Below are 19578 nucleotides of genomic sequence, written 5' to 3'. Positions count from 1 at the left end.
TGAATCTAGTCATTCAAAGATGTGTGTCAAAGTACCCAGGCTTAGAGAACGTCCTGAAGCAGGCCAGGAAGTTGTGTGGGCATTTCAGGCGGTCTTACACGGCCATGGCACGCTTTGCCGATATTCAGCGGAGAAACAAGTTGACGGTGAGACGCCTGATTTTAGATAGCCCGACTCGTTGGAATTCGACCCTCCTTATGCACTCTCAACTGATAGAACAGGAGAAAGCCGTCACCCAGTACCTCTACAACTACAGTAGAAGGACACAGTCTGGGGAGATGGGGATGTTCTGGCCCAACAACTGGACACTCATGCAAAATGCATGCAGACTTATGCGGCCATTTGAGGAGGTGACCAACCTGGTGAGTCACAGTAAAGGCACCATCAGCGACTTAATCCCGTACGCTTACTTCCTAGAGAGTGCCGTGTGTAAAGTGGTGGATCAAGCTGTGGAGGAGCGTGAACAGGAACAGTTACAAGAGGAAGCGTTGTGGGATCAATTCTCATCAGAACCAGATGTTCAACACCTGCGGCAGCACAGAGGGGGGAGGAGCAGGAGGAGGAAGAGTCGTGTGGGGAGGAGGAGTCAGACTCGGATGATGAGGAAGGTGTTTCTTTGGAGGAGGAGGCGGCGGCAGAAGAACAACTGCTGCAGGCGTCGCAGTGGGCTTGTGCTGCTCAACGTTCCCGTGTTATTGTTCGTGGCTGGGGGGAGGAGGAGGACTTACCTGACGTCACTGAGGAAGAGCAAAAGGAGATGGATAGTACGTCTGCATCCAACGTGCAGATGGCGTCTTTCATGCTGTCCAGCCGCTATAATAATTTTTCTGGTGCGTGTACATGCCTGCCTAATTATTCTGGCTGCACTGCAGCTGCAACAACGAAACAAAAGGCATGTACATGTGCCCATTCCCCTTCGTGATCATTACCTTGCCGCGGTGAAGGGGCTTGCGTATCACACTGAAGCAATGACCGACAGCTATATGAGTGTCTCGGGGGGTGGGGCACACCCAAGATAATAAGGTCGTTGCTTCATTGTAGACAGACCAAATTTGATCAGCTGGACAGTCACTGTTGTTCTATCATTGAGCTACCACAAACCGGCGACCATATGGGCTTGAAAACCGACACGCCTGCACTCTCCCCATGGTGCGCACACCAGTCCAGCACGGCTGTCACTACACAAACAGCTGTTTGCAGTGCGTAACACAGTGAGTTTGGTGTGTCAGTGTGAAGCAGTACTCTAATTATACTCCCTGATTGATATATACACATGCAAGATGTTTTAAAGCACTTTAGGCCTGCAATTAAGCATTCAATGTGATTTTCTGAACGCTGCTTTGCGTCAAATCCAGATTGTTCCCCAGGACTTTTGGCGTCTATCCCACTCATCCATGCAAAAACTCAGATGTTAGACCCCTTGAAACATCTTTTCCATCACTTTTGTGGCCAGCATGAGTGTTTCTAGTTTTCAAAGTTCGCCTCCCCATTGAAGTCTATTACGGATCGGAGGTTCGGGCCATCTCTAACACACACTCATATATACAGTATATACTTGTTTTACGTACATAACATATGTATTGTACTGTCCACATTTTGATTTCAGTGGAATGTATATAGTAAATAAAGGGAAAACAGTTCAAGGCATTTTCCATCTTTACTGCCTCTGAGAGCTGGAACCCACTAGAGCGATTTTTTTTAGCGTTTAGGGAGCGATTCAAAACACTAGCAATTTCCCTAAATGCTCAACTAATTTTAATGGATGGGCCAAATTCCACTGGAGCAATTGCAATTAGCAAAATCGCTATCGCAGGACATGCAGCATTTTGGTGGCGTTAGCGTTTGCGTTTCTGCAATGTAAAGTATATAAACACTGGCGTAATCGCTCATGAATTGCTACACATAACGATTTGAGTGCGATTTTAAACTAATGCAAACTGTAAATAAATGTATTATACATTGAAAGGACCAATCAGAATAAAAATTGCAAATCACTACACAATCGCTGGCAAAAAGCAGACACTTTTTAAAATTGCTACCAAAATCGTCAGAAAAAGCTTAAGAGATCACTTACAAAACGCTCATTAAAAAGGCTAGCGATTGTGATAGCGATTTGTAGTGGGTTCCAGGCCTGATTGAAGCCAATCCTGATGTAATTTCCTCCATTAATATCTTTCTAAGTGGTTATTGCGCTTTTCCAAATTTACACTCCTAGCAACTGTACAATGTGCAACTTCAAGCTCAGCTGCGCAGTCCCTTTATTTCCTCCATCACGCTTTTTTTCTCCTAGAAACAGCACTGACATATCTAGCTTGTTTTGTAAACACATGTGAGCACAGCATGGATCATATTTCAGCAGCTTCTGCAGAGGAGTGAGGTGTATTTCTCTTCTCAGCTGCAGCCGGTCACAGTGAACTGCCCTCAGCCAGTCAGTGAGGTGCAGGAATATGGGAGGGGAGAGAACAAGCTTCCCTTTCCACAGCAATGTACCAGAAAGAAGCCAGGCTGAAAAGATCCATTACAGCTGTGATATTCGGAGGATCTGGGATCAAGTTCACACAGTTTAGGCAGCCTTAAATTTCAAAATAATAGCTTTGTTTATTTGCAACTTAAGTCAGGCGTCCACCAGAAGTCAAACAGAAAACAAAATGCAACTTCACTCAGCAAACAAAACTATGCAGTTCACTTTGCAATTCAACATAAAACAAAAGTCCATCTCTCTACAGCAGCCCAAAGTTTTAAGTCTTTGCAAGAGATAAAAAACACAGTCCATTTACTGACACACCTCAGTGTTTCTTTTCCTCCTTTTAGCAAGAGGGTTACTTTCCTTACAGCGCTGGAAATTCCAGCCAGGGGCTCTGATCCACACACCCAGCAGCCTGCACAGATCATCAGCGATACACCTGCTCAGGAATCACATTCAGGGCTCGGACACTCTATAAGAGCTCAGACACACTATCAGCCTGAATCACTAACTGGCGCTAAGCCGGTTAGTTAGCCTTAAGTGCTAGTGGGCGCAAACCATGGAGTGAGGTGGTTTGCGGCCACATATTGCGCGCGCAGCCGTTAATAGTGCGCGGTGCGATAATAACGTCGCACCCGCTGCCCTGTAAACGTCGCACCTGGTCCGACGTAAATGGCGCATCGGAGCAGTGCGACGTTTACAGGGCAGTGGGTGCGACGTTATCGTCGTACCGCACACTATTAACGGATGCGCGCGCACTGTGCAGGGCTGTGCGCGATGTAGCTTTGCGGCTATTAGTGCACGCGAACTACTTTTCAGGCACTAAGTGGCTTTTCACTCCGACGCTATCATTTAGCGCCGGTTAGTGAATCAAGCCCAATATGTGCTTTTCTGAAAGTTAGCGATTGATTAGCGCTTTCTGATCGTTTTTGTAATCCTTGTATTACTGGTGCCAATTAAAGCATCACACACACATTGAATAATCCTTCACTTGTTATGGGTTGTCCTGGATGAGAATCTAGCATGTGTACAGCCTCCCACTGGCATCGTTTAGTGATTTGCAATGGTGGATCCCTAAAACACTAGCAAGTGCATTGTGTCATTTTATGCCTAACACATGCTGCTTGGCTGTAGTCAAACAGCATATCCATACAGTGCTTTTTCCCCAAACTGTCACCCTAACAAGTCATCAATGATCATTAAAGTCTTGTACATAGACAACATGTTCTTTAGTCGAGGTGGCAAAAAAGGGCTGTTCTGTTGATTTGAAGCCTGGAGGAGGGCACGGGGAGAATCACTGAGCGGCAGGGTAAGTGAAGGGAACATTACCCTCGGCTAGCGATCAGCTGAGCCAATCCAGCAGACAGATTGTTCCGTGATGTGTTAAAGAGGATTGGAGGCCACTGTACACATCTTTATGCTAGCAGGAGCAGTAAGAGAGCGACCAAGATTGCCTCTGACCCCTCTCACCCTCCTGACTCCAGCTTTCAGCTTATGCCTTCAGAAGTAAGATACCGGTCAGTTGCAACGAAGACTTCCAGACACAGCTTTTTCACTCAGACAGTAGCCATGCTTAATGCAGAACCATGATAGAGCTACTAGGACTTGAAGGCATTAGAGCATCAAAATGATCACTTCTCACCTGGTTTACCACCAATTTAACTTACAGTATATACTGTCCTTGACTTGTAATATCTATACTGTCTGTGTGTGTCCGTTTAGCAACTGCCAATCCAAATTCTTTGTAAGTGCAAACTTATTTGGCCAAATAAAATTGATTCTGATTCTTAGGAGGATTGGGGGCCACTGTACACAAGCTAGATTCTGGGCAGAAGCAGTTATCGGCACTCTGGTTTGTCTACAAGGTTTTAGTCCAGTTGTAGATCACGTAAAAAAATGAATGTCTTTCAGATACCATTGACCTACTCTACCAGAGCAGAAATCTTCTCTAATATTCTCTAGCTATTTTAGCATCAGTGGCTCACATATGCAGTGATATGTCAAACGGAACAGTTTCTCATTTTCTCTGAACATCCACATTTCAACGCATGATCAGATACTGTATGCAAATATCTCCATACAGTGTACTAGCTGACAATCAGTTAATTAAATTTCACACCAGTTTAGTGCTTGAATTATAATTTTCTGATGCACACAAATACAGCCGATTGGTCAAAATCATCCATGATGAGCCCTCTGTAATGCTATAGTGCACGGATCCCTTTTGTGTTTAGTGCACATGGATAGAATGTGTAAGGCTTCTATAATAAAACTCAGGTCATCAAAAGCTCCTCGCTCCAGTAGTCTAGGGCTTATGTCACACAGGCGAGACCTAATAGCTGCTAATTGCGTCAATTAGCATAAGAGCCTACAGCGGCACACATATCAGCGAATAGGTGTAGGTGTCGGCGGGAGGCCACCATAGAGTTAAGCATCGCTGGGAAGGGGGGGGGGGGGGCTTAGGGTTAGGTATCAGCTGGGGGATCGTTAAGGGTTGGGCATTGAGAGGTAGGGTTTGTGTGAGAGTAAGATTAGGTTAGGCCATAGCAAAATATCAATAAACATTACTGACATTTTACTATAGGAATTAAGTAGGCGAATATCTGCAATTTTACAGATATTCCACTAGGGGTTTTCTTGGGTGCTCAAATGACAATATCATCTTTGTCTACCCCTGGGACCGTGGAACTCTGCAACCATCTGTTCTATGTTTAAAGTGAGTGGGAATTGATGTAAAAAAAAATTATCCAGATACTTACCTAAAGAGAGGGAAGGCTCTGGGTCCTATAGAACCGTCCCACTCCTCCCTCGGTTTCTGTTCCAGCGGTGGCACCCCGGTAGCAGTATTCAACCAATTTGGTCAAATACTGCTCTCTTCGCTGCCGAAGGGAGGCTTTGGAAGTCTTCAGAGCCCCAAATGCTCCAGGAGGCGGGCCACTCCATACTGCGTACACGTAAATGCCCTCACTCACGCATGCGCAGTATGGAGCAATCTGTCTAAGGGAACACTGGGCTCCTGAAGACTTCCGAAGTCCCCCGCAGTAGGGGATTAAAAGGGGACCGGGAGAGGAGAGGAAAGGCTCTATTCGACCCAGAGCCTTCCCTCCCCATAGGAAAGTATTTGATTATTTTTTTTTCCCAATGACTTCAACATCCATATACAGCAGCCTTTGGCAGCAGCTACTTTCTACCATGTGTTGCTCAATATTTGCAATATTTTATCTTTTTTATTTTGCAACCTCTCTTCCCTTCCATGTCCAGCTGCCCCTCTCGGCTGCAATCACTTAAGGCCCAGACTTTTATGGTCTTCACAAAAATCTGGCCCAGCACATGATACAAACCCTTAAAATATGCCTAGCATTTTCAGTAACCCCTATCCTTTTACTTATATTAAACTCAAAGTGTACTCCTATCCCCACTAGAACAGTGAGGATGTTTCTGAGCAGCCTTATTTCCCTCTCTCCACTGCTGCCCCCCTACTCACTAATATGCAGCGACCTCTATGCGCTCTCTCCATATGCTGGAACATTCACCACTATTCCTGCATGCTCATGGTCGGCACACTGTGACACCAGCAGACTGTGAACACTTTCATTCCACCTATTGCATCCAATACTATAGAAATAGGGTGATCATGGCATCATATGGATAGTGGTTGGGGAAGCTGGGAGTGTATTCACAAGGGGAGAACAGAGAGCAGTAGAGCTCTTCAGTGCACTCACTTTTGTGACACCAAGATTCATGGACCAAGAAATAGGCCACCAGTGAAAAATGTCTTATAATTTAAGTATACACTACTCCTAGTGAATACTTACCTTATAAGAAATGTCACTGGAGGCCAACTCCTTGGTCCATGAATCTTGAATTTAGTCCTACAGAAGGGGCAAAATGCTGGGAAACCCCAGTTGAGAATGACTGCCCTAGATGTTTAGTGATTTACCATCAACAGCCAATAATCAGGTTGATTATAGATACACTTTAAATATTAATAGCTGCCAGTAGGAAGGAGAGGGAGATGTGGCCTGCTATGGACGACACCATCAGAAAGGGTGACAACAAGGCCATCTTCTCTATTTCTATTATATTCAGCTAGTTTAGTTAAGCCAAGCTCCCCTCAGTAATACAGCACCACAGCCAGGGAAGCAGTGCAGTTAGCTTGCAGCTCTGCACTCCATATTCATCTCACAACTGTCATGTACCTTTTGATGTCACATCCATGATGAATGGGTAAAGGATATGCACACCGACGTGATACAGATGAGGAAGCCCACTGTAGACACTGCAGCAGGATACATCTAGTTATTGCAACACTGCCTCCCTGACTTTGCTGTGTTATAAGCCTGGGTGATGCTGTAGGCCGGTTAGGTAAGCCTGTCCAGCCTACACTTATGAGAGACAAACGAAATACAAACAGTTGGAGACATAATGAAGGCACACAGCGGGAGACATAATAGGGCCACACAGTGGAATATATAATGGAGGCATATAGTGAGGGACATAATAGGGGCACATAGCAGGAGACATAATCGAGGCACACAGTGGGAGACAAAATGTGGGAACACAGTGGGAGAGAAAGGGTGAACACAAAGTAGGACATGATTGCGGGACACATGGAAGACATGAAGGGGAAATACAATGGGAGACACAATGGGGGTGTACATGGTAGGGGACATAGAAAAGGGCACAGGGTAAACATAATAGGACACATGGTAAAGTTGACATAACAGAGCAGGAGACATAATTTAGCAATACAAGGAAAACATAAAGGGGAAATATAGAGACTTAATTAGGGCACATCAGGGCCAGTTCTTCCATGACGCAACGTGAACCACCTGCGGCAAGAGGTGGCTTCCTTCCCCAAATGCCCCCCTCCTCGCACTCCCCATCACCCCCTCCCTAGATGCGCGGCGCTATATATATTTTATTACGTTAAAGTGGAATATAACCCTGCATTTCATCCTTGCTCTAAAACATTATTTACAGCATATTATATGCAACCAGCATTTTTTTTTTACTAGACCAGCATTCAAAGGGTTACACACAAAGCTTGAAAGTTCTGTGCAGTGAAATGCAGATGCATCTGAACTTTAGATAATGTTATCTTGTGTTTACTTAAATGTATCAAGTGAGGAATGTGACACATTCTCTGACTGTGCAGAAGCTGCTGGAGAGAGAGAGACCCTGAAAACATGTCTGCCTGCAAAACAGCAATGAATAAAACCAGTTATTAATAAAATGCAAAGTCAGCTCATAAAGCAAAAAACTGTACTTTTGGAAACCTATAACTTCTAAATGAATAATAATACTTTTGCACAAATGCAAATATGATAACCGTATGGCATATGAAAAGTAGGTAAACATGTTTTTATTGAATATTATGTCAGGGTTTTAAACCACTTTAAGGGGAACTCTGATGAGCAAAATATTCTGTTGTTTTTTTTAAGTACAATTATCCTCAAGTTTATGGGGAATGAGAAAATGAGAAACAGTGGCTCCTGTTCCATGCAGCTAATTACTAGCGCAGCAAGGTGGATTCTACTCCAATCAGGGTACTGCTGCCATGGTTGTAACAAAATGCTGTCTGAGTTTACTTTCGGTTTTATAAATGGTTTAAATGGCTTCAAACTGAAATTATCATTTTTAGAACATTAATTTACAAAAGGACTTGTACGGCAGCAATTTGTGTATATGGCAATTTTATAATGCAAGCAGAGCTTCCCTTTAAGAGCAGTTATAGGTAGTTGGTTTATCTCTTGCTGCAGACCTATTTATGAAATATGGGAAATATTTTCATTTTCTACAATACACTTTAATATGTATCTGCCCAAGAGTTTTAGCAAATTACAGTATGTGACAGATTTACATTTGAATTTAACTTAATTGTTATTTACCGTATGCAGATATCAAGTGTAACATCACTCTCACAGATTGGCTCGTGATGATGCTTATTTCTAAATCATGCAAAGACCCAATTAACTGCTCATATTTCTGGGATGCAGAAAGGAGGCAACAGGACATTATGACATGCGTGGATGTAAAATACAGGATATATCGCCAATTACACTTTACAGTCTGGCAAGCTGGAGTACTAAATGTCAACAAAATGAATGTACCTATATATACTGTAGCTTGCAACGTTCCAGAAGAAGAGCAGCAACACAAAATGCTCACTGACATATGCAGGAACAGTCAGCTCGGAAATACTCCAGCTGTGTGCAAATGCCCAATAACTGTCTCTCAGAATGGACATTGGTGATTGTGTCAGGTGAAAGTTTGTAAAGGGGTTGGGGGACAGGAGATGAGAATAATATCCATTGTTTACATTGGATATTTATTGATTAACATGGTGGACTCCTGAACAATATAGTGGTACGCATACATGTAATTAAGGCGCCAGGAAATTTGGGCAATAGGTAAAGCCGAAAAACGGCTCACCCTGCTCCTGCAAAAGTCCCGGTGGCGTTAATTACTATTCCCCCTTCAGGCTGTTATCGACAGTGGGGAAAGACTTAATTTGGCTTCCGGTTATTGTAATTTGATGACGCCCAGATTAGCCTTAATTCACATTACGGCCTATGGCAGTGCCCAAATTTCCAGCGCCGTTTTTGCCTGACTTGAGAGGAACACCTGTACTGATGCTCAATTTTAGCCTCAGGTGATCACAGTTGTGAAAACCTTTAAAAACATACTACCACATGTTGGTTTTTCGCTGCTTTCATACTAAGGACTCAAGTCCTCTCACCCACCAATCTCATTCAGGTTTGCCCTGGGGGACACCAGCTGCTGGCGCTATGGGCTCAGGCACACTGACCGGGCGACTGACAAATACGCACCACACTTGCTTTGCTCAGTATTGCAGTGCTGACCTCATTTGACCCGATTCAGTTATACTAAATGGTTAGCACTGTTTTACGCACACAAATACATGCAGCAGTATGTTGCCTGGGTGCAGTGCTGCGCAGCCAAGGCCAGATTTGTACTTTTTTCTGCCCAAGGCCCACTATTGCCAGCACTATTACAACAGTATCCTATACTTCCCCCACAACACAGCAGGGATTGGATTGTAAGCTCCTCTGAGGACAGTTAGTGACATAATGGCAGGGATTACATTATAAACTCTTCTGAGGACCGTAAGTGATATGACGGCAGGGATTAGATTGTAAGCTCCTTGGTGAGTGGCGCATTTGGTGAGTAAGAGGCAGCTCAGAGATCACCGTACTGTAAGTGCCTGTTCACGATCCTTTCAACCCCCAGATTTGGCTGTTGGTAGCCCCCCACCCCATGTGCAAACTCTTCGATGCAGGACGACTGAGGGCCGGCATAGGCTGCTAATGTGTGCAGAGTGCAGCACAGCCAGCATCAGGAATAACCTGCCCATGCGCTCATCATTCAAATTCTGCGAATGTTCAGATTAACGGCTGCTGCCCACAGCCTGCCCCTTGCTTTCCTGGTGCCCTAGGCTATGGCCTTTGTGGCCTTGCCTGAAATCCAGCCATGTGTGCAGCGCAATAGTGTGCCCATCAGACAGTGCAGTCTACGTATTTTATCCATTTGCTAACTGACATGAGTTAATAAAATAAGCTTTGAGACAGCTAAGTGTTCAGTTGTGCAATAACATTTTGTTACCGACTTTCTTTCTTTTGTGAATCACACAATAATAAGTGTCATTGGCCCTGGTGCACCGGCCATCTCACAAATTAATATCAAAGTTAAATAAATCAGGGATAGGCCATTTTGAATGTTATTATACTGCAGTGTGTTAAAAATGTATCATATTGATAGGGTGAAAAATGGACTGAAATTGATTTGCCTTAGAAAAGATGGATGTATTAGGGCTCTCATATTTTTCATAAGCATATGTACCTAAATAACTTTTGAATACTTGGTGAGTGATAAAGAACTAAAATAAGAATCAACCTTCACTCACAGTAAGGGCATCTTATTATTAAGTATTTATATAGCACCAACATCTTCCGCAGCGCTGTACAGAGTATATAGTCATGTCACTAACTGTCCCTCGGAGGAGCTCACAATCGAATCCCTACCATAGTCATATAGTATGTCTATGTGTGTAAAGTGTAGTGAATGTATTGTAGTCTAGGGCCAATTTTTTAGGGGGAAGCCAATTAACTTATCTGTATGTGTTTGGGATGTGGGAGGAAACTGGAGTGCCCAGAGGAAACCCATGCAGACATGGGGAGAACATACAAACTCCTTGCATCTTATTATAAGGTGCAGGTGAAGTGAAAATATTATACAGAAAGTGAAAGAGAAAACCTATGAGAAAAGATACTGTGGGGTTGATTCACAAAAATGATTCCATGAACTATCTGACCAAATTTATTTTACACCTTGTGTTGAGCAAACCTGGCACTCTGCAGTTCGGCAGGTGAACCTGCTTAGGTAAGCTGCTGGCGTGCGGTTCACTGGCCGACCTGTGAACCCACAAGCTAATGTTCACAGGTTCGCAAACCTGCACATAGCAACTGCACTACAACAGTGCTGGCTGCTGGCCTGGTCAGCTTTTCCCCTACTCCTTTTTTGCCTTCTGGACTCATGGAGCTTTGGCTGACCCGTTCAGCCTTCCTTTCTTCTGATGCAGCACTGATATCACTGCCCTTAGAGCCTAGGAAACTGGATGAGCCACCTCTATGTATTTCCACAAAACATGCACTGGTGGTTGGTGGGTTTAAAGGCAACTGAGCACTTGTAATTCAATTTTTTTTAACATGAACCTCCCCATAAGGGAGGTTCATAGTAATGTGCCATGGGGGGGGGAGGGGGGGGGGGGTTGAGTGTCAATACTTAGGCCTTGTACACACTATACACGTTGTCATGCACAACGCATATGGGGTGTGATTAGCAAGAACATCAGTAATTCATAGACTGCACTGTCTGATGTTGAGGCTCCATGCGCTGTCGCACTGCTGCACGTATTTTTTGTCAAAGCGCAGTACTGACCCAATCACCGTACTGATTAGGATCAGTAGCGCAATGCACGGCAGCGCAGATGGTGGCGGGATCACACTTGTTGTGCTCCAATTGCCATCTGCAATTGACAGTGTGAGCGAGGTCTGGAGAACATAGCAAAACCCATTTGGATGGGGTCAGAGGAGCAGTACCCAGTTGGAAAGTAATGATGCTCACCACAGCCCCCAAATCCCCCCCCCCCCCCTTCCCGGCAGACTCTATTACAATGCTCCCTTATGGGGAGGTTCATTCTAAAAATGACAGATTTGGGAAATAATGTTTTAGACTGTAAGCTCAGCACTGGGTTCTCTCTCCTTTGCTTCCCGGTATTGCTATTTTTTGACACACATTAGTCACTGTGGCATTTATATTGTCTACCAATTTTGTACCCATGTTTGTTTTATATTTTATTGAGAGCCACAGAAGATGACACTATTTAAATGAATAATATTACAGTAATAGGTGTCTTAGTTCCAATTAACACTCCCCTGCTGCTTTAAGCTCAGTGTGAATTTCCTGTTGTTCAGGGTGTAAGCGTAGATCAAAGGGGAAGTTCTGATAGCACAGACTACATCACAGCGAAGCCTTGACAACAAATGAAGAAAAGCATAAATATTAATACCTTAACAGCATAATAAAGTGTTTTCTTCAGTTTGGGAGTATGAAAAATGTAGTGCCTGTGATCAGATTGACCTCACCTAACTGGGCAACTAAGGACAAGAATTTGGCCGAAGCTTTTGCTGATCTACAAATAAACAAGATGTAACACTGAGACCAAAAGTTACAGACTACCCAGTAAGCTCATGGTGAACCAGAATTCCTAGGTGTAAGCAGGGGCGCCTCTAGGCATAGGCAGTACAGGCCATTGCCTGGAGTGCCATTGGTCCTGGGGGGTGCAATGTTGCTGGGTTAAGCCCTGCCCAAAATTAAGCCCCACCCTGGACCAAGCCCCGCCACTTGGGTGTTCTATTATGCCTTGTGCATCCTTCTTTCACCCTTTGTGCCTCCTTCTGTCCAATTTGTGCCTCCTTCGGTCCTTTTGTGCCATGTCTGACTCCCTGTTTGTCCTTCTGTCTCCCTTTGTGCCTTCTTCTGTCTCTATGTGCCTCCTTCAGTCCCCCTGTGCCACCTCTGCCTTCTTCTGTGCTCATTTTTGCCTCCTTCTGTCCCCCTGTACCTCCTTATGTCCCCTTTGCCTTTATTTGTGCCCCCTGTTCCTCCTTCAGTCCCATTCTGCCTTCTTCTGTCCTCCTGTGCCTCCTTCTGTCTCCCTTTGTGCCTCCTTCTGTCTTCATGTGCCTCTTCAGTCCCCATGTGCCACCTTTGTCCCCTGTGCCTTCCTCTGTACCCCTGTGCCTCCTTCTGTGCCCATTTGTGCCGCCTTCTGTCTCCCTGTGTCTCTTTCTGTCCCCCTTTGTCTCCTTCTGTCTCCCTGTGCCTCCTTCCATCTCCCTCTGCTGTCTTCTATCCCCCTTTCGTGCCTCCTTTTGTCTTCCTTTGTGCATACTTCTGTCCCCCTTTGTGCCTTCTACTATCTCCCTGTGCTTCCTTCTGCCCCCCTTTGTGCTTTTTTCTATCTGACATTGTGCCTCCTTCTGTCCCCTGCGTGCCTCCTTCAGTCCCCCTGTGCCTCCTTTCCTCCTGTGCCTCCTTTTGTCCCTTTTTGTGCCTCAATCTGTTCCCATTGTGCTGCCTCCCGCCCCACTTTGTTCCTCCTTCTGTAGCCCTGTGCCTCCTTCTGTCCTCTTTTGTGCCTCCTTCTGGCCCTCATGCCTTCTTCTGTCCCCCTGTACCTCTCGCTGCCCCACTGTGTACCTCTTTCTGTCCTCCTTTGTGTCTCATTCTGCCCCGCATTGTGCCTCCTTTTGTCCCCCATTGTGCCTCATTCTGTCCCCCTGTGTGCTCCTTCTATCCTCCTTTCTGAGTTCTTCTGACCCTCATGCCTCCTTCTGTTACCCTGTGCATCCATATGTCCCTCTGTGTGCCTTCTTCCTTACATGTATTTTATTTCTTACATGTATTTTCTGGTGAAACGCTGCCGCATTTTCTGGTGAAACGCTGCCGCATTTCAATTATTTTCTGGTGAAACATTGCCGAATTACTGTTATTTCCTGGTGAAACGCTGGCGCATTACGATTATTTTCATGGGGGGGCACCATGAGGGTGGGAGCCACAGGTTTTCTCGCCTGGAGTGACAAAATGGCTAGAGGCGCCCCTGGGTGTAAGTACGGGGCTACAACGGACCAAAAAGCCCTCTTACTTAAATGTTATGCAAAACATAAGTTTGCCTTCTTAAAACAGACGGTATTTGCGATAATTCAGGTTGGGGTGAGCATATGATGTCTCCCACGATGCATCACTGCTGAATATGCAAATCATCCTTTGTTGCCCCTGTAAGCTAAACACACCTCCAGAACCACGGTAATGCAATGATGTATCAGCTTGTTGCACTGTACAATTAACAAGCTTATACATCATTGCATTCCAGTGGTTCTGGAGGTGTGGCTAGCTTACAGGGACAACAAAGGATGATTTGCATATTCAGCAATGATGCATCATGGGAGACATCATATTCTTACTGCAACCTGAATTATCACAAATACCTTCTGTTTAAGAAGGCAATCTTTTCTTTTGAGACCAAAAGGTGAGACGTAGGAAACTGTGTAGTCTTTGCCCTGTACTCACTACTAGATGGATCAGGGAGCGCTCAGTGACGCAGCCCGGCGAACAAGCGTTACTCGGTCAATCTTCCTACCCACTGGAACACATGATGGCACTTGACAGGCGCAAACGAACATTCAAACGATCACTGCAATTTGTGCAGTCCACTGTGACAGTCGTTATCGATGTGCCTCGCAAATAATTGTTTGCCTAATCACGCAACACGTATCCACGTCTCAAGATTACTGAGATGATCGCGGTCGCTGTTATGCAAAAATATCATCAGTTGTTGGAAAAAATCATTTGAAAAGTTGTGACGTGGGTATGTAGCTTTACAGCCCAAACCTCCTTTACAGTGGTTCACACTAACAATGTGTGGACTGATTCACCATGCATCGGTAAGATTGCTGTGTGCAGGTGGCGCATGGCAGTTCTACCGGTACTAACCACAGGAAACCACTGCACGTTAACCTCAATAGTGTCTCACCTTTTGCTCTTAGTGTTACATTTTGTAACGGCAAGAGCTTTGTCCACAAATCTGTCCTTAGTCTGTCTCCCCTTCATGTGAGGTCAATCTAAACAGGCACTGCCTTTTTCATAATCCAAAACTGAAGAAAACACTTTCAGGTAGATTCACTGAGCTGCGCTGCTACAAATCTCTTAATAGCTGCATAGGCACTGCTTCTGACTTGTGCAGGAGAGATGGTAGCTGGTTGGTGTGTTCTGGATTACATACTCCTTTTCTTCTAATTTAGCTAATAAATGGTATCATCCTGATTCACAACTTCTTTCTGGATTAGAAGAAAGTATGATAATCTGGTAGAGGTGTGCCTGGCTCCTGTGAAAACCACACTCCAGCTCTGCTGACCCACCACCAAATATCGAGTGTTGTAAGTGTTGCAAGACCCAGACTGGACGTGGCTTAAGCAATTACCGGGGCTGATTCCCGCTGAACGGCAGATCGCGGGAGGACGGCATGGGCCTCACATGTATGTTTATGGGGCTGGAGGAAGCCCCTGGTAAGTATCAAATCTTTACATCTAATCATCTCTGGTACTAAAAAAGTATGTTTAATGTTGCATTGTATCATGAATGATACAGCACTTCATACAGTCTCATTGTCCCAGAGCTAAAATATAGGATCTATTTATAATCTAACCCCTGCTCTCAGAAGATGTTCTCTGCTAGTCAAGATTTATATGGCTGTTATCAGTGAGGGTTAGGCTATAGTCTATAGAGAAACTGTCACTTACCTACCTTAACTAGCTAATGCATAATGGACATTTTATAACAATCATTTTACATGGAGGGAGGATTGGTGTGCACCGGTAGGTGCCTTGTGGGGGGTGGGAACGTACGCACACCTGTGTATGCAGCGGCTTTTTGCTGCCAATGGGTTGGCTTTAAGTGGTTAATGGTTAACTCCAGGGCTGGTTCTCTCATGAAGCAAGGTGAAACATTTGCATCAGGCGCAGAGATTTTAGGGGCAGCATTTTTGTATTGTGTGTACCTTCCTGAAGAGGAATGGAGTGACTGAAGGTGAGCAGTTTGTTGTTACAGACTTACAGCCAGCCAGTGTGTTATTGTGTTGAGCTGCAGCATGTCATGTGAGAACATTAAATGAAGCAGAGTAAATTGTCGGGTGCTGTGCGATCATTCCGAATCGGAAGGGTGGGGGCGCATCCTCACAAGTTTACCTCAGGTAGCAAAAAGTCGAGATCCGACCCTGGTTAACTCTTCAGGCATTAAAAGAAGAAAAGGAACACAACCTAGTTATTTGTATGCTTAGCGCTGTCCATACACCTCTTTATCATCATGTCACATGTCACCTTGGGTACACTTTAACATTAACAATACCTGCACCTGGAGACTGTCTGACCGGAGATCGTGCCCTTGTGTTGTCCATGTTGAACTGAAAGGTTTGGCTCTCAGAGACATCTCCACTGTCCTCTATCCCATCCACCACTCTGTGAAGAGAGAAATATTTATGAGTTATGGAATACATTTAATGCCATGCTACTCCTAAATGCTACACCATACATTCCTAACTGTAGCTGTATATGTAGATTTTTTTCTACCTGCAAAAGCTTTACATTACCTTCCATATTAGGTCTTGTGAAAGAAAGATTTAGATCAGGGGTGCCCCATTGTGTAAATCGCGATCTACCGATAGATTTGAAAGCACTTCATGGTAGATCCTGACCGCACTACAAAAGTGTGGGCACCTCTGACTTTGACAGAGGTATGTATTGCATGTAGTTGGAGATATTTTTTCAGATGTGGTGTAAATAGATTTCAAACAACGGAGATTTTCTTAAAGGGGCCTAAAGGTTACTCAGGGTTGCCAAATCATCCCTCTAAATACTGACACATCTAAGTTATACAGGTTCAGGGCATTCTTACACACAATCCGTACCGAAACTGCATCTACCTAGTAACAAGACTTGTATAATTCATATGTGTCAGTACATAAAGGGATACATTGGCAACACTGAGCTTACTATCTGAAGTGACGTTGATCAAGATTTTAGGGCTCTTTCACACCAATAATCAAAAAAAGGCAATTGCAAAAGGCAATCGCAAACGCGTTTTTGAAACAGTTAACACAGCACCTTCTTTTTTAGTGGTAAACTTATTTCTGATGCCAAGGAGGTGATAACATTGTCTTTTGTTTACATTTACTTATCAGCCACAATTAGTAAATATTCCTAGCAGAACTGAATCTCAGTTACAGGCTTAGCAGAGGGAAGAGAAAGGAGAGAAAAGATCACTAGATACTTGGTAATGTATAAATATAGCAGGTTTGCAATAAAATTCAATAGCAGTTTTCAGAGCAGATAAACTGTACTTTAGGAACTTGTAATTTGTAAACCAATATTACTTGTGAACAAAAGCAAATATGATAACTGGATGGGTAATAAAAAGTAGAAAAAAACTTGTTTCTATTGAAAAGTAGAAAACTGTTTTTATTGAATATTATGTAAAGGTACTCATACATCAAGTGATTTTGGCGGCCGATCGACCAACAGACAGATCTCTCAGTGACTGAGACTGATCGGACCACCAGAACCATAGACAGCAGGCCGATTCCCAATCCACATGAAATCTTTCGGCAATCAGCCTTGTGACGTGGCTTTGTCGCCTTGCCGCCCTCAGCTGCTGTCACCCCTAATGTACACGTACCTCCTCCCTCCTGTGTCCAAACTCCTCTTCCACGTTTGTGCCCCACGTGGTTGCCAGCGTAGTGCATGAGTGGCGCATGTGTCATGTCACACGCGCCCTGCGTGCAATGTCCTGGCAACCTCGTGGGGTACAAATTCAGAAGAGGAGTGAGGACACAGTGGCAGAAGATGACCGATAAAGTATTAAGGCAGGGGCACGTACATTACGGGGGACAACGGTCGGTGGGTTCTGTGGCATTCATTGTTTGCGATTATCACACGCCACTACTGCCACACACACAGTCGAGCATTTTGCCCTGAGATTTTCCAGCGTGTCCGATTGATACATGCGACTAGTTTTGGCCCGAAATTGGTTGCATCGTCGATTGGGCATGTTTTTGGAGGCACCAATTTTCATTTGTTTCCATAATTATTGAATCGGATGGTTGATCAGCCTTTAAATCTACAGATGTATGCCCACCTTAGGAGTTTTATCCTGCTTTTAACTTACCTGGGACTAAGATTTGGTGGGCCATATGTGTTCAGAGATGGGATGAGAAGTTTGGCTGGCTTGCGTGAACTGACGCTATCTGTGTCAGATCCTTTGTCTGTCTTGCGACACTGAGGTGAGGGGCTACGGCCATGACTGTTGCGGGCTGGAGACCTGCAATTACGCCGGAAACCAGTGAATTGCCTTAGATCATCACCAAGGAGACTGCTAAGGGAGCCACGGCGTACAGGGCTGTTAAGGTTTGGCAGCATGAGCTTCCTGCGTGTTATGGTAGCTGGAGAGTGTCTGAAAAATTCATCATTCTCATCGTTGTCTTCAAGAATTGATGCCAACTTCTTATCAGGGGTGGTACCAGATTCTGGCCGAGGCTGAAAAATGTTTTTAAATGTATTATTTCATGCACAAAATTATTTTTATAAGTTAAAGAGCTCTAACTCATGACTCTGGCCTTAAACATATTGAGGGGTGGGTCTGGCTTCCCTACAAATCCATTTTGTTCTGCACATACATCAATAATCAGGTTCTGCACACTGTTTACACATCACATACATACACATCACATCATATACTTGTTACCAATCTATTCTGTGTCTGCATTAATAACACTTGCACTGTAAAGGCCCATATATTTGCACAGCTGACCCTGCTGATCACGATTAGATGTCTCAACAATTCCCACCCTAATAACTATGGACTATTTCTCAGTTGAAGATCAGTCAGTGCCTTTGAAGAACCGGCAGTGCAGCATAGACTGTCCAGGCAATACGTTTTCCCAGCGATCAAATGCAACTTTGAGCATGTCCCAATGGGAATATCTGGATAAAATAAGGTCTTTAGTTTTCTGTATTTATGTAAGAACATCATAGAAGAGATGAGCTGGTGGAATCTGTGAAATCAGTTTTCTGTTGGAATGGCCGTTTTCACAAGCTACTGTATTACCCTAAATGTGCTGTGCAATTCTGCCTGATTTCTCTATTTGATATCAGTCATTTACCACTTTGGTCCCCATGATATTAGATCAGATCTCAGAAATCCCTTCCAGCGCTCCCGAATCCATGATCTATCAAAGAATGGGCTTTTCTGATCCATGTTCAGTTGATAAAATGATCAAAAATCAATCAACGGGACCTATGTTTTTATTTAGTTTTTTTTAAGTATTTTATTCATTTTTTGGGGTAATTGTATTTGCACAAAAATTCAATATTCAACATCAGAAAACTACCAGGCATGTAATTAATGAACGCTAGCAGCATATGCCAGTTTCATTCCTAAATAAAGTGAAAGACGTGGTTTCAGGCCTAAGAAACCTATAGGTACTCTAACTAGCATCAGAGACCATACCATTTGTAAATACATGGGTCCAGGTGCTAATCCCACCACTATTCTGTCTGCATAGCATGTAAATCAAAAACAAGCTGAGTAACTGAACTAATCTAGAATAGACATAGCACCAGGGCCAGATTTACCATAAGGCACCTGATAATGGAAAGGTGGCTCACTTCCCTCCTCGAGTGCCTCCTTCCTTCCCTATGCAGAGTCCTGATGAGAGAGCAAATGAGAGGTTACTCATCTGGCTCTCGGCATTCCACTGACGAGATCTCCCTTCGGTCGGGGGACACCTTAATACTAAGGGTGCCTCTGGCTACCTAATACTAAGGGGGCACCTGTAGCTACCAAAACCGGGCACGGGAAGTGGGGGGGGAAGTGACAGCTGGGTCAGCCAGCACACTTGTGGTGTGGTTTGGAGAGTGTTTGTAGGCCCACACCAGATGAAGTCTATAGGCTCCTGTGATGTAAATCCGGACCCGCAT

The 19578-nt window shown here is 44.4% G+C and overlaps 1 protein-coding gene and 1 long non-coding RNA gene across 9 annotated transcripts in view; one reads left to right on the top strand and one right to left on the bottom strand.

The window, feature by feature from the left end:
• Positions 1-19578, top strand: part of LOC137541048 (uncharacterized) — a 617426-nt gene that overhangs the window by 129904 nt on the left and 467944 nt on the right. The window lies entirely within an intron of this gene.
• The window catches only part of KCNH4 (potassium voltage-gated channel subfamily H member 4), a 323258-nt gene that overhangs the window by 32756 nt on the left and 270924 nt on the right, over positions 1-19578 (bottom strand). Inside the window, exons 13-14 of the mRNA XM_068262186.1 lie at positions 17768-18135; positions 15953-16062 (exon numbers count right to left, since the gene is read on the bottom strand). Coding sequence (XP_068118287.1) covers positions 15953-16062; positions 17768-18135 — 478 coding nt within the window. The remainder of the gene's footprint in view (positions 1-15952; positions 16063-17767; positions 18136-19578) is intronic.

The sequence above is a fragment of the Hyperolius riggenbachi genome, chromosome 12 (assembly GCF_040937935.1).
Source record: "Hyperolius riggenbachi isolate aHypRig1 chromosome 12, aHypRig1.pri, whole genome shotgun sequence".
Taxonomy (NCBI): Eukaryota; Metazoa; Chordata; class Amphibia; order Anura; family Hyperoliidae; genus Hyperolius; species Hyperolius riggenbachi.
The sequence above is the reverse complement of the archived record's forward strand: the minus strand, read 5'-3'. Positions and strand labels throughout refer to the sequence as shown.